The sequence below is a fragment of the Panonychus citri genome, unplaced genomic scaffold (assembly GCF_014898815.1).
Source record: "Panonychus citri isolate SS breed McGregor unplaced genomic scaffold, ASM1489881v1 Contig00138, whole genome shotgun sequence".
In the NCBI taxonomy this organism is placed as follows: Eukaryota; Metazoa; Arthropoda; class Arachnida; order Trombidiformes; family Tetranychidae; genus Panonychus; species Panonychus citri.
The window spans coordinates 4,915,913-4,939,399 of record NW_026515543.1 but is presented as its reverse complement, the minus strand read 5'-3'; the positions used below and the strand labels follow the sequence as shown (position 1 = coordinate 4,939,399).

Below are 23,487 nucleotides of genomic sequence, written 5' to 3'. Positions count from 1 at the left end.
TTGGAGAAATTAAAGGAAATTCAAATTCGGAGCCAATTTTTTTTCCATCACGTGTTCACCATAAAGTCCACATGTTTTCAGATTTTTTTAAATTGAAGAAAAACTTAATCATAATTTAGAGTTGATTGTTCTGTTTAATTATTTTAGTTAAGTTAATTAGTTGATTATTCTTAGTTATTAATATTCGTGAATTGGGTTAATCAAGATGTCTTCGGCCACTAAACTGAGTAAACAGTATAAAACTGTTCATAAGAATCTGGTTAGTATTTTGGTTTTGTGTTTTTGTTTTTTTTTCTTGATTTTTTTTTCAGATGATTTGATTGATTGATTTTTCTAATTGTTGATTTGTTTTCAATTTTCTTAGCTTACTGAAAATGGAGCTGATCGTAAAGCTATTGTTGCTGCTATTCAGTTGTTTAAAGAATGTGTTTCCTCATTTGCTGGAGGCGATGAAGATGATGGGAAAAGAGGAGAAGAGCCAATTGATTTCGACTTGATGAGAAATGTAATCGATATGTGTTTCGTTGATTTACTTCCAGCAATTCATAAATTTCTTAAATTACCTTCACCCACTGCGAAAACAGAAGAGACTCCAGATTCTCGGCCATTAGATCCATCAAAGAGTAAAAAATGGGAAAAATTGGTTTGGTGTTTAAAGGTTTATCTAAACACAATCTTAAAACTAATGGACACAACTGCTCAAGAAACTCTGCTAACTAAATTACTCCGACATAATCTTTATTTAATCCCTTTCTTTTTACAATTTAATAATTTATCGAAAAATTTGTTAAAAGTAAGTCAATCAATTGGAAATGATAGTTTTCAATAACAATACTAATCAACTGATTGAAACAATTGTTCCCATCAACAGAGAGTCATGTTAATATGGAGTCAAGGTGATGAAAAGAATCGAGTCTTGGCTTTTCTGATAATTTTACGAATAATTAGACGAAATGAATCAACAATGATCAATTTCATTATGAAGGTAAGAATAATAATGAGATAGAAAACAAAAATCATAAATAATCATGGTGGAGACAAACAAAACTTATCACCAAATTGGTCATGTTTATTATTCATGATAAATTAATTAATTTCCTCTTCTCCAACAGAAACTGTACTTGGCTTATGTTAAAAATTGTAAATTAATCTCCAAAGGTACTTGGCCTTTAATTACATTCATGCAACAATCTCTCGTTGAATTGTATTCTCTTGATCAAGGAGTCGCCTATCAACACGCGTTCGTGTTCATCCGTCAATGTGCCATTACCCTTCGTAATGCCGCCGCTTCATCGGACAAGGTAACATAAATTGAGCGACTAAATTATCCTGACAAGTTGATTAACTGTTTCCAAACTTAATTTCTCACCAATAGGAACCATTTAAAGCTGTTTACAATTGGCAATATGTTCAATCGTTACTCTTGTGGGCTCGTTTACTCACATGTTTACATCCAAGTGACGTATTGAAACCGTTAATTCATCCATTCGTTCAAGTTTGTATTGGAACAATTAAGTAAGTCTTTATATTGGAATTATTTTATGTTATCAATTGATTTTTAATTTTCTATTCTCTTCTCTTTTTCCATAGGCATTTATCTGTTGCTCGTTATTTTCCATTGAGGTTACATCTTGTTAAAGCTTTGATTAAATTATCAATTACAACTAATACTTTCATACCAATTTTACCATTAATCACTGAGGTAATTTTCTAATTAACCCTTTTGGACTTAATCTTTATTTTCTTTTAATTTATTATTTTGAAATTTGTCGCTTTTTTTCAAATAGGTTCTTGATGTTATCAATTATGAAAAGAAATTCAAATCTACTAAACAAAAGAAACGTCTTGATATCGATTGTTTGACCAAAGTGTCACAAAATTTTACCGATGAAAAGTTGTACGTTGACGCTTGTGTTACCAAATCTTTCGAGCTTATTCTTGAATATCTTTCATGTCAATCTCATTCAATTGCTTTCCCTGAACTTTCATTTTTCACTTTGAGAAAGGTAATTATCCGAATTCTTGATCTGTTTTGATAGTTGTGTGTAAATTATCTGATTATTTCTTTTTTTTTCGCTGTTATTTTAGATACGAAAATTTTCAAAGAAATCTACCCTTGCCCATCATGGAAAAATGATGAAAAAATTGGGGGATAAGATAGAGGAAACTGTAAAATTAATCGAAGAGAAAAGGAAACATGTAAACTTTGCTTTGAAAGACGAAAATGCAATCGTAAGTATTAGATGAAAGTGACCTTTTTTTCGAGTTGATTTCAAAACGAACTTCACTTTTTTCCTCCATAGAATCAATGGCAAAATGAACTAAGAGACAAAGGAACACCATTGACTAAATACTTCACCGAATGGCAGAAAGAAATGGCAAAGAAAAAGGAAGAAGAAATTGAAGAAGAGGAAGATGAGGATGAAGATGAGGATGAAGGAGATGCTATTATGAAATGGGAAGATGACGATGAAGAAAATGATGAAGATAATGAAGATGATTATGTAGATAATGAAGAGGATGAAGATGACGATGAGGAAGTCGAAGAAGATGAGGAATCAGAGCCAGATGAAGAAACACCACCTCCAAAGAAAAAGAAGAAAAAAAATTGAGTTAATAATTGATATTATTTTCTCATAAATGACAATCAACAAACTGTTGTCATCATAATATTTTGTGGATTAAATTAAATATGTTATATTAATAATTATTGGACCCAAAGAGTTAATCAAACTTTACCTCTAATCAACAAAATAATCAACAAATGTAAAGTTTTCCATACTTTTTATTAGCAATTTAGGAAGGAATCAAGTCTTATATCCCAGGGAAAAAATGATTTAGAAAATTAAGAAAAGTCTTTGGCACATCTGAAGCCAACATTTGATGAACTAGAATCAGGAGTGTTAAATTGTCGAGCAGCACAACGATGTCGATAACAAGAGGATTTGATACACATGAAAGAACCGCCTTTTCGGACTTTATCAGTTCCCGTTTCTGGTCCTTTTGGATTGAGTTTTGGTCCATCACCGGAATCAAATTGAACTGACCACCAATCAGATGTCCATTCCCAAACATTTCCAACCATATTCTTAAGGCCAAAAGCGTTTGGAGGGAAAGAATCAATCGGAGCAGTACCTTTGTAACCATCTTCACCTGAATCATTGGTTGGAAACTCTCCCTGCCAAATGTTGGCATAATGTTCACCCTGAGGGTTCAGTTTATTTCCCCACGGGTACTGACGACGGGATAATCCACCACGACAAGCGTATTCCCATTCTGCTTCTGTAGGCAATCGTTTGCCTAACCATTTACAATAAGAATCAGCGTCATTCCATGAAACATGAACAACCGGATGATCCATTTGTTGGTCAATAAAACTTTTCGGGCCCTCAGGGTGTTTCCAATTTGACCCATTTACTAACAACCACCAAGGTGCATTGGCAACTACCTGATTAATTGTACTTAATGTCTCATTGTCGACAAGATTTTCAAACACAAATGAACTGCCAAATCTTTCAGCTTCAGTTTGATAATTAGTTGATTGAGTAAATTGAGCAAATTGTTGATTACTCACTTCAGTTTTATCCAACCAGAAAGGATCCAAACTAATTTCCCTCTCAGGATATTCACCATCTTCAGGAAACTCTGGATAATTTGTTCCCATTAAGAAGATTCCACCTTTCAAAGGAACCATATTAATCTCATCATCATCATCATCTTCCTTTGGATTACACTTTAAATCAGATTGATTAATTTCCTCCAATTGATTAGTTGATTGTCTTGAAGACTTGTAACAACCACAATCACAATAACACCGAGGTAAAATGAACAACACAAACACAATAAGATTAACTCTTGATCTAAATTGATTAAACATATTATGTCTTTAAATTGTCTTCGTTCATTCAGTAAACTATTTACACTTTTTACTAATTTGGTTAATTGTAAATATTTATTACTCATCTGAGTGATTAAGATAAGTCATTAAAGATTATTGAAGATTTAGAAAACAGAGAAAACAAGATAATTCAACTTCACCTTAATCTGATCAAGAATCAATAATCTACAGACACTCAATCATCGATCAAAATGTTAACAATTAAACAGTCAATCAAAGAGTAGAAATTAATTCACACAATTTAAATGAGAATAAAATTTAATGAAAAAAAAGTGTTTACGTTAAAAGTGAAAACATTGTAACAGCTGATCAGCAAGTGAGATTTAAAAAGTTATCACTTGAAGCTACTTTAAATTAGTAATATCATTTGAAGTAAATGATTAAGCAAATCAATAATTTAGATTTATTTGATTCTTTTTAACAACAATCAACCATATTAACAATTAAAATAGTTATGTAGGTTTAAGAAAATCCGTTTGTTTGTCCAAATGAAGTGCGACAAGAGCCTCTTTTGGATTAGCTCCATCGTCTACTTGTTTACACCAATCTTTGTACTGTTAATGGAGAGAAAAGAAAATTAATTAGATTAGTGTACGAGTGATAAATGATTAATCAGGTAATTTGATTAAAGAGGAGTGAATCTGATGTAATAGAAAAGGGAAATTGCCTCACCGTGTCAAGTTCTTTTCGAAGAGAAAAAACTGCTTTTTCTCTTTTATTAACCAAATCTTCCAGGTATTGGTATCGTAATTTTTTCCTCGCTCGACATTCACGAGCACTTTGACGACTTCTCTCTAATTTGGCATTAAGATCAACACGCGTTGACTTTTTACCTCGTTTTCTTTTCTTACTATTAACATTTGTTGATGTTGAACCGCCAGTACAAGTTGATGGTGATTGTTGAATCGGAGGAGTAACTGATGACAGTTGTGGTTGTTGTTGTTGTCGAGATGATGATGATGAAGATGATGATTGTTGGTGGTGTTGTTGTTGTGGTAGAATTGGTGCTGATGATGTTGTTTCCGTAAATCTACTCATAAGCTGGAAGGATGAAAACAAATGGAACACAATCAATAATCTATTATTGACATTAAAGTATGTAAAGATTATTACTTACTGTTGATTGTCCGATTGGAATTTTATTCAAGTTGAGATAATAACTGGAGAACTGAGCAATTGGACAAATTGGAAAACAGGAAAAAAGAAAATTAATTTTCAACATATTAACTATAATGTTCATCACGTGGATGAATTATACTACTTACATCTTGATTCGATGGCTCCATTTGTATTGTTCAAGTTGATAAATTATGATACTTAATTGTTTGCCCATCATAATCAACCAAAAGAGAAATGAAAACAAATCAATTTGACAAAAGGCAAAAAAAGTAAACAACATGAGTGAGTCTGCGCACTCGATCAATAAATTAATCGATTCAAACAATTAACCAACCGATTGATTTAATCGCACTAATTAAATTGAACATATCAGGAAAAAATTAAACAGTTTCGACGGCGATTTTAATTTCCAAGGTCAAATTCAACTAATTCTTGAATTTAGTGTTTCAATAAGCTCAAATAATCTCAATTCAACTTTTACGATTCGAGTCTCGGTTTAATCAATTTAACCCTTTGGGTCAATTTTCCGTCTTTGAATCTGAGTTTTCTGTTTCATTCTCAGAGCAAACACACAATTTAACCATTAAAGGTTTTCACTTCTAATTAAAAGTTGGAAATACACATTTAATTATCCGACAATTTGATTAACTTGATTGAAGAAAATTAAAAATGGACTTGTTTTAATTTCTCTTCACCTGCTCCATCTGTTGGTGAGAAGAGAAACTTTTAATCAATTGTTTTCTTAATTTTTTCTTTGTCTTTTGTTTTGTCATTAGTTTTTGATTCTCATCTCATTGGTTTAGTGTCTACAGTTTATTATGCCACCAATACTTGCTTTTAAGTTACCAATTCTATTGTCCAAGCCTCTTGATAACCAATTACTCACCTTATATTTGATTCGATCAAATCCTCACAAGAAACCTTATGATCCAAATTATTTAGAGAAAAAGAAAAGAAAACGATCAAAGACCAAGAGTAATAAACCTCCACAAGAATCTGTTCAACCATCTAAATCATTACAAAATGAATCACCAAAATGTAAACCAATTCCTGCGGCTACTAAAGAGTCAACAAGTAAACCAGTTAAATCAAAAGAATCTAAATCTAATTCTAAATCTAAAACAAAACCTTCGACTAAATCTAAACCGTTATCACAATCCAAGACTGTCTCTAAATCAAAGGAATCATCAACCTCAAAGACTGCAAACAAATCTTCACCCTCTGTAGCAAATTTAATATCTAGTCAAGTATTAAGTATCCCATCAACATCTAAGGAAATATCAACACAGTTTAAAAATGTTCCCACTACCAAGACAACCCCGAAAAAAAGGTCATCTCAATCTTCATCCAACACCGGGACTCCATCGACTAGTCGAAGTGATTCAACAGCACCAAGAACACCATTAAAATCAAATTTGAAGTCACTTCTATCCAGTTATCCATCGCCAAGTCCCCCCAAACCAAAGCAACTGAAAAAGGAACCTAAAGTTTCAACTGTTTCCAGTGTTTTCGGAGGTTTTAAGATTCCAAAGAAGTCAAAAGTTATCCCTAAATCTGACGAGAAAATGACAATTCCCAAAAGACTTCAACCTTCGGGTTTTAGTCCACTTGATTCAATAATCGGGCCGTCAATCTCTGGTGAAGATAAATCAAGGCCAAGTGTGTCCTCGACTCCGGGAAAATTTGATTTAAGTCAATCTCTAGTGAATCAGAATACTGATTTAGATCCATTGGAAAGTGATGAGCCAGAATTAGGATTTGATCTCTATGGAGCTGAAGAACCAATTAGTCAACCATTAGAAGAAGATTTTAGTAGCGAAAATATTGACCCGCTAATTAGAGAGGAAGATGAAGGAGAACAACAAGAACAACAAGGAGAAGAAGGAGAAGAAGAGGAAGAGGTGGAAGTGGGAGAAGAAGCTAAAGAAGAAATAGCCGAGGAAGAAGAAGAAGAAGAAGAAGCCGAAAATTTTGATAATTGGCGTTTAGATGATCCTATGGATGAAAGTTGTCCGACATCTTTACCAGAAGAATCAATTTTAAAGCAATTAGACGATGAAAGTGAAAGCTCAGAGGATGAAGGAAATTTCAAACGTCGAGGAGTGAAAAATAAAGTCGATATAAAAACAGAAACGATCTCAAAACGAAAAGGGCGCGATGAGGTTGTCCCGCCGAGAAATGATTTTAAATGTTCACAATCAACACCATTAAAGCCCAAAGTCATCCCATTACGTTCATCTTCATCTAGACCACAAATTCCAGCATCACTTTCGCCTCCTCGAAATTTACCTTCAACCTCACAACCACAACACAAACACAACCACACCACACCACCACCACCACCACCAACACCATCATCTACACCATCATCATCTTTGAGACCTACAGTACAATCAATTATCACTAAAATCTCAAGCATCGAATCGTCAGATGATGCAATGAAAAATTTCCTCGAAGCTTATAAACGTTTCCCTAAGCTTTTCGCTGTTGCTGTTCCCCGTTTTCAGACTCTATTCAGAACTTTATTGCTCAATTTATTTCGAGATTTGAATTTCATGTTTAACCAAGAAAAATTTACGATTTTACTCAATCAAATGCGACAACTTGGTATGGATGAAAGTTACAATTGGGAAGAGATTATCTGTTCATGGGGAAAAAATTACGAAACCTTATTATCCAATCAAGCGAAATTAGAAGTAAGTTGTAATTTATCGAATATCGAATAATAATCATCTCAAGTTTCCAATCAATTGAAATTTCCAAAAGGTTAAATTAACACTTTTCTTTTCTTTTCCCAATTTCTAATTTGCAGAATATGATTAAAGTGATTACCCATATTTACAATCATCTACAATCAAATAAGATCTTGATTAATTTACCGGCGGCCGGACTATTGTATGAAATGAAAATGGTTAAAAATGAGTGATCATTAATCAAGAGGGAAAAATATCTGTTATATTAATCATGTTATTAAGTAATTGATTAATCAATTAATTCAATTGTCAACGTATTCTCCTTTATTATTTATCTTTACCATTTGATTGTTAATTATCATCATCATCATCATCAAATAATCATGGAAACAAAAAGGTTTGATTATAATTAAGATTAATCTTGTTTTCATAAATCATAAATATATATTTCTTATTAATATTTTTTTAGTTTTATATGATAAATCAATCAATCATCATCAATCATTTGATTATAAATTCACATCGATAATCACACAATCAAATCAAAGTTTACTAATTAATAAACATGATTTAAAAAAGATTTCACTAATTTCTCATTAGATTCATGATCAACTGTCCTGAAAACAAAACGTTGTAATAATTTAATTGTAACACTTAAAATGATGATGATGAGAAAATTTTTCATAACAATTAATAGTTAATTGAGAAAGTAAATCAACTGACCTGGAAAACAATTGAAAAGGATAAACGATAAAAACTAATCACAACAATTAAGAAACAAACGAAACCAAATTATGATGAGTTTTGGTGTAAATAATTACTCATGTTAATTTGGTGAAACAAAATTAACTATTTTACTAATTATAACAATTAACGATCCTTATCAAAATCATATTAGCATCAATTTCAAATTGTTAATTTAGTTTTTACCTTGAATTGTAAAATAAAATCAAAAGTTATCAAGAAATCAGATGATTTTAATTATTTTGTTTCAATTGATAATCTTAATTAGAAATACATTGAAATGATTAAAACAAAATGAATTAGCAATTAAATAGTTTGTCAATTGTTGATGATTAATCGTGGGGTTTGATTCAACAACAATTAACAAATTTTCAGTGGATAAAATTAAAATTTGTATATTTCAAGTAAAATAATAATTAGTTTTAAGGTAAAAGTTAACCAATGGCAAAAGTGATTGATAATTGTTGTAGTAATTTGTAAATTGTTGTGATAATTAACCATGGAAACCTCCTCCTCCGAATCCCCCACCACCGAATCCACCATGAAATCCTCCACCACCACCAAACCCACCCCCGAATCCACCTCCACCTCCACCATGAGGGAAAGGATGAATGATCGGTGGTTTGACCGATTCAACGGCAAAAGGCACTGGCACCGGGATTGGAATCGGTAGGACACCGAAACCCGGAGGGGCCAAAAACGAAGCGGCCAAAATTAACTTGAGCAATTTCCTTGATTCTCGACCTGAAAGTCGATGATAATTAGCCGATACCGATGAAATTAAGATGACCAGTGTAACCATCAAGGTAATGGAAATAATTAAAACCCGTTTAATCCTCATAATGGTTACTGATTGTTGTAAACAATTTAATCAATAAAATACAGGGAAACAAACAAACTTTTGAACAATTTAAATTCACTGTTAAAATTAAACTGATTCGAGTTGATTTAAGTCAAATGAAAACACTGAAAATATAAATTGTAAACTTTTGCTGTTGGTTTGTTGTTGTTGTTAACCTTAATTGTGATTAAAAGTAACTGTTTACCTGGAACCGGTGAACCAAGGGTTTTTATATGACAATCAAGGATGATGACCAGATGATGATTAACAATTAAGGGTTCATCCTAGTTCCGGATCGATAGTGACCAATGGAGATACACTTAGCTAATTGTTGGTAAATTGTTAGAAAGCAAAAAAAAAAGTAGAACAAAATTTAAACAAATTGTTACTCATCCTAATTAGAATCTGAATGATTATTTACATGCTAATTGTGAATTGAGATAAAACTTTCTCTCCCTTAATTACAATCATAATTATGGTAATTATTAATTCTTGGCCATCTTATTATAATTACAATTAATCTTAAACCTCAATAACAATCAAACCTTAACGGTCAAGTTTTCATATTCATGGTTAATTTAAATGGAAGAAAAATTTCAAATTAATTGTTAAATTTAACTTTTACCAAAATTAAGTATTAACAATCAACTCATCTCCATTAATTACTGGGTTTAATTAGTTTAATTAGTGAGTATATTGTATTAATTTATATTTGTATTGATAGTTGATTGATTATTTTGTTGGTTGATTGTTTAAGTGTTTAATTTGATTCCACTTCAACTAACCATTGACATCGGACTTGATTGTGATGATCAGTTAATTGTTACTTCAAATCAGGTCACTTTATTTACTTTTACTCAATTTGATTACCAGATTTGTCCTCTTAACAATTAAGTTAATCACTTACAAGTTTTTGTTTGTTTCATTTTTTAATCAAATTGTAAACAAACAGTTTAAATGTGGCGATTTGTTTTCTCATTAACAATCAATTGATTGCTATTCAAGTGTCAATTTCATTTGGTAATCACAGACAATCAGTTAATCATCATGAACCATTAATAAATCAATTCCTATGAATTGAATTGAGTAAATTTCAAAATTACCAAAAGAAAACAATATCTCCAATGGTAACGACAATGTTACAATTTCTCAAAACAAAACAATTGGTAAAAATTTTCATAGAAATCGGTTAATACAAATTGTGCAAAATTAATTGTCAACAATTAACTGAATTAATCGATGAATTATGTCCAACTGATTAAACCGATAAAATGTCATCTTCTCATAGTAAACGAATGACCAACAATCAAAACTGTGAATCAATGGATGAAACTCCCGAAGAAAGAATCAGATTAACAGGTAAGTTTATAAGTAGAAATTGTTGATTTAATTGTAAATGATTAGATTTTAATTCTAATCAATTTAATCAATTTTTCCAGGTAAAAGTATTGGTAAAAGTTGCCTTATCCTTCAGATTGCTCTTTATTTCAACATCTATTTTTCACCAATATACTTTGTCACCTTTTACCTTTCATGTCAGAGTTTTGTAAGTATCGATGATAATATTGATTACAATTACTAATTTGATTCAGTTTATTAATTTAACCATTTTGATTACAATTAAAAAGATGAATGAACTTCGAGAGATGGAAATTTTTTTCACCAAGACTTTACTAACAATCGGAAGTATCATTGAGATTCCAAGATTGGTTTTCGGCTACACTGGAAATTATAATCATCGGGTAACGTAACTAATTAGTTAATTGTTCACAATGAGATTAATTAATTACCTTGGATCATTGTTTTTCCAGGTTCCTCATATACTTTGCTTCTGGTTAATGACAACATTCATTCAATTTCCTGTCCAATTGTTGATGCAAACAATTCCTCTTACAACTAAACCATTTCTCGCAACAATCAACGTAATCATGATTATCTTTTTGATTTTTGAAATTTCTGTTGGTATCTTTGTATTCCGTTGGTTAGTTAAGTTAATTCCAAGGATTAAACAATCTTAATTGCTACAAATTGACAATTAAACCAACAAGTTTTACCCTAAAATTGATCTTAATTTGATTCCTTGCCTTCAAAGTAACAATTAAATGTCCAATGAAAAAAAAAATCTCAAACTAAAGATGAATTAAATTAGCTGATTTAATTTACAATATTGACAATTAGTGAATAACCAATAGATACAAAAAATACATTGAAAAATGGACAAAAAATTAACTTAATTGTAAATTTTAAACGATGATTTTTAAGTAAAGTGACCAAATTATCCAATAGATGGCGACACGAATTTCGTTAAATTTTATGTTGATTAAAGTTAATCATTTGAAACAAAAAGCCGAGGATAAGATAATTAAAATTTAGATTGCGAGTTGATTTAAACATTTCGAATACCGAATCTTAATCTCATTATTCCGATTCTCGTTCTATTGCCATCGGCATCATCGAGTTGTTCCTGAGCGGGTTTACCTTTGCACACTTTGATCAGTCTGTCGAGAGCTAAAATGAGTCCACTAAAAGAGATTGACACTGTCAGAATCGCAAGAAAGAAACCAAAATAATTACAATTGTTGAAAATTAATGAGCCAATTATGGTGAAATGAACTGTGTACATTAGGTGGCAGGTAAACTCAACCCGAAGCCAACAGGTTTGATTGAACTTTTCAATCGCATGAAAAATATAAAGTAAAAAGTTGACCAGATTGAATAAAATAGTGACCACTGAGAGTCCCAATAAAGAATTATAAAATATACACCCTGATTGGATACTTGAAATACTATCTATACAGAAAATGTACAACAATTAGTAAATTAGGAACATGAAAGGGAATCTAATTAACTAACCACATCCATTTCTTGTCACAAAAATTAGAATCAAAATTAGTAAACAACCAGAGACAATGGCCACTGAACTTTTACCAGGGCAAGTGGATAAATATTTCCAATCAATGGTGATTGTCCTGGTTATCGGAGGAACAGTATGATAATAATCAGGGAAAATCTCATGAAATCTAATTGTCTCTGAGCTTAAAGAGGAAACTGTTGATTCCATGTGGATCCCGAATCGGTGGGTAGTTTATGAATTTTCATAAAGTTGAACTTTGAATTGGTAAGGTGATTACAATTTTCCATCAATTAAGCACAATACAATTAACCGAGAAGATTAACAATTAAACTCATTCATAAAATCCTTGTTTGGGTTCAAAGAAGAGTAAAAAAACTTTTGATCAACTCTATTAATTATATAATCTTGATGTTGATCGACACAAAATTATGATGATCATTTAAATCACTGTTGATGATCAGTTATATGAATAAATTGGTTGAAATTCAGCATTTATTTTTCATCATCATTAGTGGTAATTGATTAAGACTTTCAATGTTAATAATGATGACAATTTAACAGGAAGGATGTTGGTAGAAAGAGGAAGTAGATTAAGAAAGATTATTCTTAATCTTCATCATCATTTTCTTCATTAACTTTTGAATGAAACAATAAAAAAGAGACACTTTCGCACTGATAAAATGATGAAGATGAAGATGATTGAATATTATAGAGAGAAGATGTAAGAAGATGATGAGAGAGAGAGAGAAAAGTGATATTGTTTATTATGATTGAATTCTGTCTAAGAATCAAGTTTAAATCTTATTGATTGTTGATCAACCTTTTCACGATTTGATTAACTTTACTAACTCCTTTTCGGATAATCAGAAAATTGGGTTAGAGGGATAAAGATGAGAATAGTGATAAATTTTGTAATTTCATCTTCGAATTCATATTTTTGTTTATAATTGAATATGTTCATTGTTACCCAAGAGAAAGAGAGGAAACTATTAATTTAATGTCCATCATTTTGTTATTGTATTTTTTTACTGGATTATTAATCATCCAAGGTACTGATTGATTATTGTGATTAAGCTTTTAACACAATTTAACTTTTCCTTCAATTTGTTAAATCCAATTAACATCAATTGTATGACCCAAAATAGCCTCAGGTATTATTAGAGCGATGAAGAACCAGATAAATATGGACGATGGTCAATTCGAAGCATTTGAAAGGAAGAAAATTAATCAAGAACTGATCATCATCTTCATCTCTCTTCCTCTTCATTGAGCTTCATTTTTATCGTTGATTCTGATGCCTTCTTGTAGTCGAGTCTATTACATTTACCATTTGTCTTAATTTTCTTGTTGATTGTAACAGAGAGAGAGAGAGAGAGAGAGAGAGAGAGAGAGAGAGAGAGAGAGAGATATTGTTAAAATCGAGGAAAGGAAACTGAATAGGATAAAAAAGAAACTTGATTACAATCAATTCTAATGAATAATAGAGTAACAATCTAATGATGATTAACAATCTAACTTGTAAATGATGTTTCGAAAAGAAAAGAGAAACAGTATTGACCATTGTATTCGAAATCAACAAATCTCTTGACACCAATTAACCGAATCAGAAAAAGAGAAAAAAAAAGTTCTAATCACAATTCGAAGAAATTGAAAATCACCAAACAATCAAATCCTACGATCAACATTCTAATAATAAAATTGACCAAAAACGAATAGAATTCAATCATCAACAACTGACCATTGTGTCCATTTGAAAGGATCACAGAGAAACAGAATTAACAATTAACAATTAATTCCTCGATCTCAGATAATTAGTTAATCTGCCACAGTTTCCGTTCGCACAATTAGATGGCAACACTTTCCCTTGAAAAGCAAAAGGATTGAGATGAATTTTTTTTGTTCCTTTTGATTTCTTTTGATTGTTAATTGTTTATCTTTTATATTAATAAATCGTTTTGATTTCAATTATTGTTCCACTAATGTGATTGATATAATAATCCATCAGTGGAAACAATTAACTCCTATCATCATTTTGATTTCTTCTTCTTTTCCAATCTTCATTGTGTCAACTCTTTTTCCTCTATTTGCTTTATAGTTTCTCCAATGTTTTCAACATTAACAGTTCTCATTTTGTAATTTACTTTTTTCATCTCTATCATTAATACTTGTTGATTGTTGTCATTTCCTATTCTATTACATTGATTTGAATATTCTCATTGTCCATCGTCCATTGTGTCCTCATGTCAACATTTTCTGGCTAATAGGTCATCTCGATTTCTCCCTCTCTTTTTTTCTATTGGGGTGGGGCTGGTAGGTATTTCTTTCTCTCTATGTAATGTTACCATTTAATCAATTGTATTAACACTTTTACTCCATTTTTCTCTCTCTCTCTCTCTTTTCTCTCATTCTAGTATTTATGTGTGTCCAGTGGCCCTAATTGTTGTTCTATTGTAATATCATCTAAATGGTCAAGTTAATTTCACTTTCGGCCCATCATCATAAAGGTCATTCGCTTTGTAATCATCTTGTAGCCCGTAAACTTGGATAATATTAACATCTATTAACATGAGTATATTGTAGCTTATTGTTAAATCGGATTAACGGTTGGACAAGAAGAAGAATGGAAGTACAAATTCCCTCTGTAAATTATCACCATTAAGATGATTAAGATTTATATCGATCTGCTAATTGGTCTTTTATTGGTTCCATGTAAATCCAAGTCTAAAGTAAAAGTGAGTGAAGATTGTTGATCTTTTTAATTTTGGTAACTGTTGTAATTTTTTTGTGGTTTTTATCTTATTTGGCAATTTCTTAATTTCTTTCATTTATTTTCATCTTAATTTGACAATATAGGATCAAGTGAGACAATTGAGATGATGGTTAACAATTAAAAATACTCATAAGCCATTAAATCCTTGTTTGAACACAGGGAAGACAAGATAATGTGATTTTAATGAAATTTAATGGATTAGCTGTTGTTTTTTTCTTTGCCACTTCACAGACGAAATTAACTCGATCAATTTGGAAAAGAAACTATGGATTAACCCAACTTTACTGTAATTAAAGTGACACTTTAATTATAATCAGCGACAATTGATTGTTGAACAACCGAAACTTGAATAACCTCATCGGCCTTGATGATGTTAATCCTGATTTCAAGTGACTTTAATCATCATGATGGTTTTATAATTAATATGGAAAGTTAAGTGAAGTGTTACTCATAAATGCAGTTGAACAACAATTAACTACAGTAATTAAAGAAAAAATTTATTAATAAATCAATGATTTATTAACTGAGTATTGGCAAAGGATCAACCCAACAATTGACCAGAAAAAGACACAAAGACATCATTTTTCATTCCAATAATAATAATCAATGTGTTTTCTTCATGGTTATTGATATTTTTCTCATCACTTTAGACACACCACAATTATGACAAGCCAAAGATGATGACGATGAGATGATGATTAGCCAAGAATAGAAAGATTCTGATTAACTTATGATGATTTAACTAATTATAACACAATCCAGCAATCAAAGAGCGTCAAAAGTTATCCAATTGCAAAAGGCAAAAGAGTTTACAAGCCAAGAGACAAATCAAACTAAACTTTTCTTTTTTTCTCCTGGTAACAAACATTGGAATCAACAATTAACTAACCAATAATTTAACCAATCAACTGGAGCAGTGAAAAAACTAATCACCAACTTTAATCAATCAAATTTAGATTAATTATACTTCCCAATGATGAGTGGACAACAAAATCGCTGGTGTAACATGTTGGATGAAAAATGAATTCAATTTACCAAAAAAGAGACATTTAATCATTGGATTTACTTAATGATCAAAATTTGATCACAATCAATGGATTATCATTTATTATTATTATCAACATTGTAATCATTGATTGTAAAAAGATAATAACAATTTGTTTCTTTTTTTTCTGAAAGTCGATCTCATATGGAAAAAGGATCAACTGATGAGGATAAAAAGGAGATGAGGATGACAAAAGGATAAAAGAGTCGAGGATAAGCTTACATAGTCTTACATAATCATCATCTCCATCATCTTCCTTCATCATCCATACTTTTCAATGTAACGATCATCTTGAAAGTCGATCTAAACTAAAGCCACGAGGCGAAAACAAAGCAAGAAAAAAATGACAACAAGACGATAACCAACATGATCATCAAGAGATGGAAATTTTTAAAATACTATTATTATCATTTTCATCATAATCAAGATAATGCTGACACAAAAGTAACAAGAAACTATTCCAAATGATGATGATCCTCATCTCGAATCGCCTGTTGAAACAACATGCACCAATCAACCTCCTCGAACCCAAAATTCCGGACAAAAATATTTCATCAGCGAGGAAAATTTTTCATTTATAAACATAAATGATAACATAGGAATCACATAGATGCCTGGATAAATATCGCGAATACAATCATTAGCATTATCATCATCATCATCATCATCATCAAATATATCATCATCAGTATCATTAGCCTTTCAAGAGCAAGGTTAAAGGTCCAATATCATCATCATCCTTGTCATCAATGTTGGACTGGAAAAGCTGAAAAAACTTTGAGTCTACAAATTGAATACAAATTTTCAATTATTTTTATGAATGAAAAATCTGATCTTGATTCCTTATCATCATTGCAAATATATATAAAAAACTACAATACATGGATGATAATAATGATAGTAATGATGATGATAAAATACGTGACTCTAGCAAAAGAAGATGATAAAAATAACTTTTCATGTCAAATGATGCGAAAATGAAAACGAGACCTTTGTCTTGATAATAAAGATGATCATCCATCCTCATCATCCTCATCATCTATTGATGGCTCTCGAAGGACAAACTTGAAAATTACAATTTTCACATTTGAAGATAAACAAAATGTTCATTTTCATCATCATCATCATCATTATCACAACTTGTCGATAGCATTGAAATAGTGGCTCACTAGTTACTTATCATTTTCTTCATCATTTTTATCATCATTGAAACTTATGATTAAAAACTGAAACTGTTTCAATGCAAACAAAAACTATTCCCATTGACCTATGGTAATAAATTTATATTATCATGATGATTATTATTGACACAGTTTTAGTATCATCATTAAATTGTTAATCTTTATTAATCTCCTGTGATTGTGATTATTATCACTAATCATGAAATTGAAACCACAGGGAGTGAAAGATGGTTAATGATGAATCAAGATGATGAAGATAAAAAACTTTTGATCAACTCTATTAATTATATAATCTTGATGAAACTTGTTGATTGTTGATCGACACAAAATTATGGTGATCATTTAAATCACTGTTGATGATCAGATATATGAAATAAATTGGTTGATAGAATTGAAATTCAGCATTTATTTTTCATCATCATCATTAGTGGTAATTGATTAAGGCTCCGAATGTTAATGATGATGAGGATCGAGAATTTAACAGGAAGGATGTTGGTTGAAGGAGGAAAATGAAAGAAAAATTTGATAAGATGATGAAGATTATTTTTCATCTTCATCATCATTATCTTCATAAACTTTTAAAGGAAACAATAAAAAAGAGTAAGAAAGTGTCTCTTTTTTATTGCTCATAAAATGATGAAGATGGAGATGAATGAATATTATAGAGAGAAGATGTAAAAAGATGATGATGATGAGAGAGAGAGAGAGAGAGAGAGAGAGAGAGAGAGAGAGAGAGAGAGAGAGAGAGAGAGAGAGAGAGATGCTAAAAGAAAAGAAAAAGTGATTTTCTCATGTATCAATAACTTGGGTAAAAATGGTTCATATTATTGATCCGAACAATTGAAATGAACTTTTTCCATCACATGATAACCTTTCTTACCAAGATACCATGATGATGATGATGATGAGGAAGACAAAAGTTCATGAGATTATCCCTGAAAAAAATGAATTGAAGAATAAGATGAAATTGAAGTAACAATCAATCGATGAACAAGGATCAATGTTTCAATTTCATTTTCATTGTAAAATCCACACTCAGAATCAATTGAATTATCAGAACTTCCTCTTCCTTCTTACTGAATATTTATCTCAATTTCACCCTGAAATATTTTTCATGGTTGAAATATGAAAATTTATCATCATCTTTCACCATTTTCCCCCTCACTTAGAAAACAATAACAATCAAAATAATGATAACTTTTCAAGCCAAGAAAACATGGTGGGCACAGATGAAAATGAAAATGATGATGATGAGCATGATGATTCTGTTACTTTGCATGATAGAGGAAGAAAAAAATTCTAAAATGTTTTTTCTTCTCCCATTCTCCTCCTCCAAGGAAACACTTTCCTCTCTTTCTCTCTTGTTGTTATGATATTAAATTGATATTTAATGGAGTTTAAAGTAACATTTCAGGATCAGAATTTTTTTCCACCTCAAATATATTATTAACATTGGAAGACAAGGTTTCAAGCTAAGATCATCATCCACCTTAGCCCAATCCTCCTCCTCATCCTCATCCTCAGCATCAATTTGAGCTTGTTATTTTTATGGAAATTTTTTCACAGAGAGAAATGTTTGACAAGGAAAATATCATCATCATCATCATCATGAAAAGGAGGAGGAAAGTATATTGTTTATCTGATAATTTTGATAAACTTTAAATTGTTGAAATTATCTGAATTGAATCAATTGTTTTCCAGTTTATTGTTTTTACTTGAAACATAAACTGAATCTACTTTGATTGTTATCATGATAAATAATCATCAATTTAAATTGATTCAATTAAAATCTAAACCATAACAATTACGTTAATCTGGTTTATGGTAAATTAATGATAATAAAAATTGTCAATCTGAGTGTTGGAACATTTTTTCCCCATGTTATATATTCAATAAACATGGTAACATTGAAATCACTCCCAGATTCAACTCCAATAATGATAATAATATTCAAGTTAATCTCGAAGTGGATCAGGAAAAAAAAGAAGATGAAACATTGAAACTGAATCAATGGTTTTTTTCATGATCATTTCACTTATTTTTTACCCTGAAAATTGAATTAATAGTAATCAAGTATCTCTAGGTGAAGATAAACTTCAGGAAACGGAAACGGATCCATTTTCTGCTTATACGATTGTCACAAGAACTCGGACCTTCGAGATTATCCTTTTGGCCATCGTCAAAATTATTATATCTCTAGATGATTCTAATAATGATTATCAATAAACTGACCGAAGATGAAAATTGAAAAGCTCGAACCATTTGAAGTTACCTTTCATGAGATCATGAAAACTTATCTCATGTTAGTTTTTCTCGTTCAACTGAATTTATTTATGTGACTTTTCAATTGAATTAGAAAATTTTTCATGAACTTTTTTTTGTTATTCTTACTCATTGAGTGTTATCGTTAACATTGGACCAATAGCCTAATGACCATTAAGAGATCCACTGGACATGATTATTAGATTGTTGTCAATTCAATTCTCAGTGTTGATATCATTTCAACTGGAATTTGAATTGGATACTGTTGAAAGTTGATATTATTATGACCCAATTAAATTAACGGTAAATTGAGTTCATTCAATTGTGATTGTTGATAAGAAGTGAAAAGAAATGAGAAAAAAAAAGTTTTTTTTTATTTCGAATTTTTTTTTGTTATTTCATCTCCATCATTGATTGACCATGAAGATAATGATAATGTTCATGGTTTCATGAGGATATTATCATGATAACTGTTGTTTGTGGCAACACGATTGATGGACTTTCGAGTTGAATTGTTTATTATCAATATAAGATCATTTTTTTCACTCATAGTTTCATCATCATCATCATCATTATCCTTTCTCCTCCTCCTCCTCCTCCTCCTCCTCATGATATTGTGGTCAACAAAAATAGGAGGTGGTGATGGTCAACAAATACTAGCTGACCAAATTCAAGAAAACAAAAGCAAATTAATCTCGAAAAAATTTCCTGTAGGTGGCAATATGAAAGTTCATTGACTTACTCAGATTCTGATAATTTAGCAAAGCAAAATCAATGAAATCAAAAGTCACAACAACTGAATTAAGGTAGAAAACCTTAATCATAATCAAGTAACATCTTGAAACAACAAATTGAATTAAACAATTTTAATCAAATCCAATTGGAGTCTAATGAAAAACAAGATAATCAACTTGATCATCTTCTTGTCTCAATATCATTTCCATTTCCACATCATCATCCCACTCCCACTCCTCATCCTATGCATAAATAACAATAAAGTCCTCAAGAAACATCATCATCATCACCATCATCATCCTTATTATTATTACAATCAGTAAATCCAATTAGGTAATCCATTGATTTCAAGTACATGATCATGTTGATATTATTGAAACTGTTATCCCATGATGATAATAATATTACAAAGATGAAGATGCTAATGATGATGATCCAGATGAAGATGACCATCAAGATGAAAACGTGTTTATATAACATGATATGATTAAAATACAACAAGACAATTTAATTATAATCAATAACAATATAATATAACCGTGACACTTAACAATATTTATTCAATATTGTTCAATAAATGTATTGGTTTAATTTGTGAACATGCAACATTAATTACGATTAAATAAACTTAATTTAATTAAACGTCGCGTGAACTGTAACAATTAAAGTGAAAAAACTTTACTACCGTCTGGTTAATTGTTATCATAACAGTAATACAACAATTAACAATTTGGTTGATGACTAATCAAACTGTACTAATTTAACATGGTTCAGATGATTAAAATTGATTGTAAACAATTTTTTCAAATGCGTTGATAATTGTTGATAATATAAAGCATACACACAAATATAAACTAATCATTTGAATCTAATTCAATTGTGATTAAATATTTACCGTTATATTTGGTTGTTGATTCACTTGGGAGTGAATAACTTTTTCAATCATGTTAATAATTTATTTCAATATGTTTCACTTGAATAACTTATTATTATAATAAGTTTTTAATGTGTCAAACTTTTGAGATGAGAAAATATTTTCACATGGAAATGAAAATTTTTCCTAATAATTTATTAATTTGATGAGTCAGAGTAATTGATAATTCAACATTCTTCATGTTGTTATGATTAAGATCAATATCAATATGAATTTGTTATGGTTCTGAAAGTCCAGTCGAGAAAAAGTTCTGAAAAAAAACAAGTTCGAGAAAAAAAGTTTCGAGAGGAAAAAATTTCTATTATCAAGTGAATCCATAAATTCCCATGTAAACAATTTGTTCACAATTTACTTTGATTATTCAATCTAATGGAACATTATTTTGTAACAATTAAGGATTTTAATCAAGAAATTTACTTTAGTTGTTAACTTTAATTGGGTTAATTTGATTAAATTATATCGTTCATGATTCATTATGATTTCATCAAACTATTATCATTACTGAGCTGATGTTTAAATAAATTGTTTTAGTTGTATCATTAATTTAGTTGAAACAATTGATTCGTTTAAATTTAATCACTCACAATCAGATTGAATTAATGATTTTGACAATTAAAATAAAGTTTGGACAATAAAATGAAAAGCATAATGATAACAAATATAATGATGATTAATGAATTGAATCAAATTTAATCGTTAAATTGTATTATATAAATAAAGTCTTAATGAAGTTACAACAATTACAATTGAGAAGAAACAAAGTTTAATCATTAATTTACTAATCAACGGACAATAATTAACATTAATCATCATTATTATAACCAAACTGATTGACGTTTATGAGGTGAAACCAGATAAATGACAGATGAAAATTTATCATGAAAGTTTCAATAAAGATAAACGATAATAATTCAGTTAATTTCACGAGGATGATCAGGATGACAACATGATGGTGGGAAAATCAAAGCATCATGAATATGTCACGATTGAACTGAACCAAAGGAAAGTTTAGATTCTTAGAGAGAGAGAGAGAGAGAGAGAGAGAGAGAGAGAGAGAGAGAGAGAGCCAAGTGTCACCTTCTCCACTATCACCACGACCTCATCATCATGAGTATTTTGGCTTCTCTTTCATCTTCATTGAAATTTTCATGGAATCTTTTTTTTTATAAATTCGATAAAAAAAGTTCTATGTATTTTATCATTCGCCCATAGCCATAGACCGAATTCATTATTACAAATTCAACTTTCAATTCCCTTTGGAAGCTTATTCCAAATTCATCATGATTATTATTAATTCCATGGGAGAGAAGAAGATATTTATTATCATGAAGGCGAAAAAAAGTTGAAAAGGAAAATTTTTGGCTTTAGAAACATTTTCGTAATTTTTTCCCACCAACATCAAAATCTAATAACAGTTTATATTTAAACTCAATCACAATTAACATAATCATGTTTTTCATCAAAACATCATCATGATGAATCCCTGATTCAAAATAATAATTAGTAAACATAATCGTTGATGGTAAATATTGAAAAGGTAAACAAAACTTTGATAAATAATTTGACAACAATCAAATAATTGTAAATGATTATCAAAGATAAACACAATCAAATTGAAAATCAACATGAAACAAATTGTTAAAATTAATGAAATTATCATTAACACAATGAAATCAACACTTTTTCCCATTAAAAAGTGACAATTAAATTAGTATATTAGTTAATTGTTATCGTTAACAATTGAATCCATTAAAATGAAACAACAAACTGTGAGTTGAATTAACATGATTATCTGATTATTTTCATTACTATTATTGTTATCATCTTAATGATCCCATGGTTGGTTTAATTTGTATCATAATCATTATCATCATCATCCAATGCTTTCTGACCTTAGGTCATATTAACGGTATCTAATTATTATCATCATGAAAAGCATTGGAAATGATAAAAACAGATCTAATTATCATCATTATTAACTGAATCAAACATAAGGTTAAATTGATTATCCCAAGTCATTATTACAACGAACAAACTTTCACCATGATTAGTAAATTAACTTAATCTCGTTTTCTTCCTTAATCATCACTAAATTATCCTAATGATATTTGTGAAATCAATTGTGACCATTACAATACAATTAATCATGATTAGCAATGATTATTATCTCTGTGTAAGATTATCAATGTTTCATAATAATAAAAAATGACCATCAACAAGATTTCATTTTTTACAATCAATTTTCAATTGAAACAATTATCAAACAATCAATCGGATGGACACACAGAGATGATGATGATGATAAATCATCAGGAAATATAATCCAGATCCGCCTAACATTTCATCCGGAAATCTCTTGAACATGATATAAAATATTTCGTCTTTTTTATCATCATATTTGTTTCGAGATT

At 30.1% G+C, this 23,487-nt stretch overlaps 5 protein-coding genes and 1 long non-coding RNA gene across 6 annotated transcripts; 3 read left to right on the top strand and 3 right to left on the bottom strand.

Moving 5' to 3' along the window:
* Window positions 1-79: 79 nt before the first annotated feature.
* LOC128393786 (uncharacterized) lies at window positions 80-8,291 on the top strand. Its single transcript, XM_053353996.1, has 11 exons — window positions 80-259; window positions 365-793; window positions 872-985; window positions 1,113-1,301; window positions 1,376-1,515; window positions 1,591-1,702; window positions 1,788-2,006; window positions 2,089-2,232; window positions 2,304-2,609; window positions 5,821-7,713; window positions 7,830-8,291. Exons 1-11 carry the CDS (start codon window positions 206-208, stop codon window positions 7,941-7,943), a joined length of 3,714 nt encoding a protein of 1,237 aa, XP_053209971.1. The 5' UTR covers window positions 80-205; the 3' UTR covers window positions 7,944-8,291.
* On the bottom strand, window positions 2,812-3,999 carry LOC128393607 (formylglycine-generating enzyme-like). Its single transcript, XM_053353799.1, has one exon. It carries the CDS (start codon window positions 3,875-3,877, stop codon window positions 2,846-2,848), a length of 1,032 nt encoding a protein of 343 aa, XP_053209774.1. The 5' UTR covers window positions 3,878-3,999; the 3' UTR covers window positions 2,812-2,845.
* LOC128393608 (cyclic AMP-dependent transcription factor ATF-1-like) lies at window positions 4,279-5,318 on the bottom strand. Its single transcript, XM_053353801.1, has 4 exons — window positions 5,164-5,318; window positions 5,016-5,066; window positions 4,571-4,939; window positions 4,279-4,452 (listed from the first exon to the last, which is right to left on the bottom strand). Exons 1-4 carry the CDS (start codon window positions 5,182-5,184, stop codon window positions 4,351-4,353), a joined length of 543 nt encoding a protein of 180 aa, XP_053209776.1. The 5' UTR covers window positions 5,185-5,318; the 3' UTR covers window positions 4,279-4,350.
* A 2,104-nt stretch (window positions 8,292-10,395) lies between the features above and the next one.
* LOC128392934 (transmembrane protein 17-like) lies at window positions 10,396-11,454 on the top strand. Its single transcript, XM_053353027.1, has 4 exons — window positions 10,396-10,654; window positions 10,735-10,841; window positions 10,924-11,037; window positions 11,107-11,454. Exons 1-4 carry the CDS (start codon window positions 10,567-10,569, stop codon window positions 11,311-11,313), a joined length of 516 nt encoding a protein of 171 aa, XP_053209002.1. The 5' UTR covers window positions 10,396-10,566; the 3' UTR covers window positions 11,314-11,454.
* A 213-nt stretch (window positions 11,455-11,667) lies between these two features.
* LOC128392933 (uncharacterized) lies at window positions 11,668-12,840 on the bottom strand. The gene is made up of 2 exons (XM_053353026.1): window positions 12,149-12,840; window positions 11,668-12,085 (listed from the first exon to the last, which is right to left on the bottom strand). The coding sequence occupies exons 1-2, from the start codon at window positions 12,354-12,356 to the stop codon at window positions 11,682-11,684; spliced, it is 612 nt and encodes a 203-aa protein (XP_053209001.1). The 5' UTR covers window positions 12,357-12,840; the 3' UTR covers window positions 11,668-11,681.
* A 1,228-nt stretch (window positions 12,841-14,068) lies between these two features.
* Window positions 14,069-17,309, top strand: LOC128393228 (uncharacterized). Its single transcript, XR_008326112.1, has 3 exons — window positions 14,069-14,459; window positions 14,561-14,881; window positions 15,003-17,309. It is a non-coding gene; the product is annotated as an uncharacterized LOC128393228 (long non-coding RNA).
* Window positions 17,310-23,487: the final 6,178 nt, after the last annotated feature.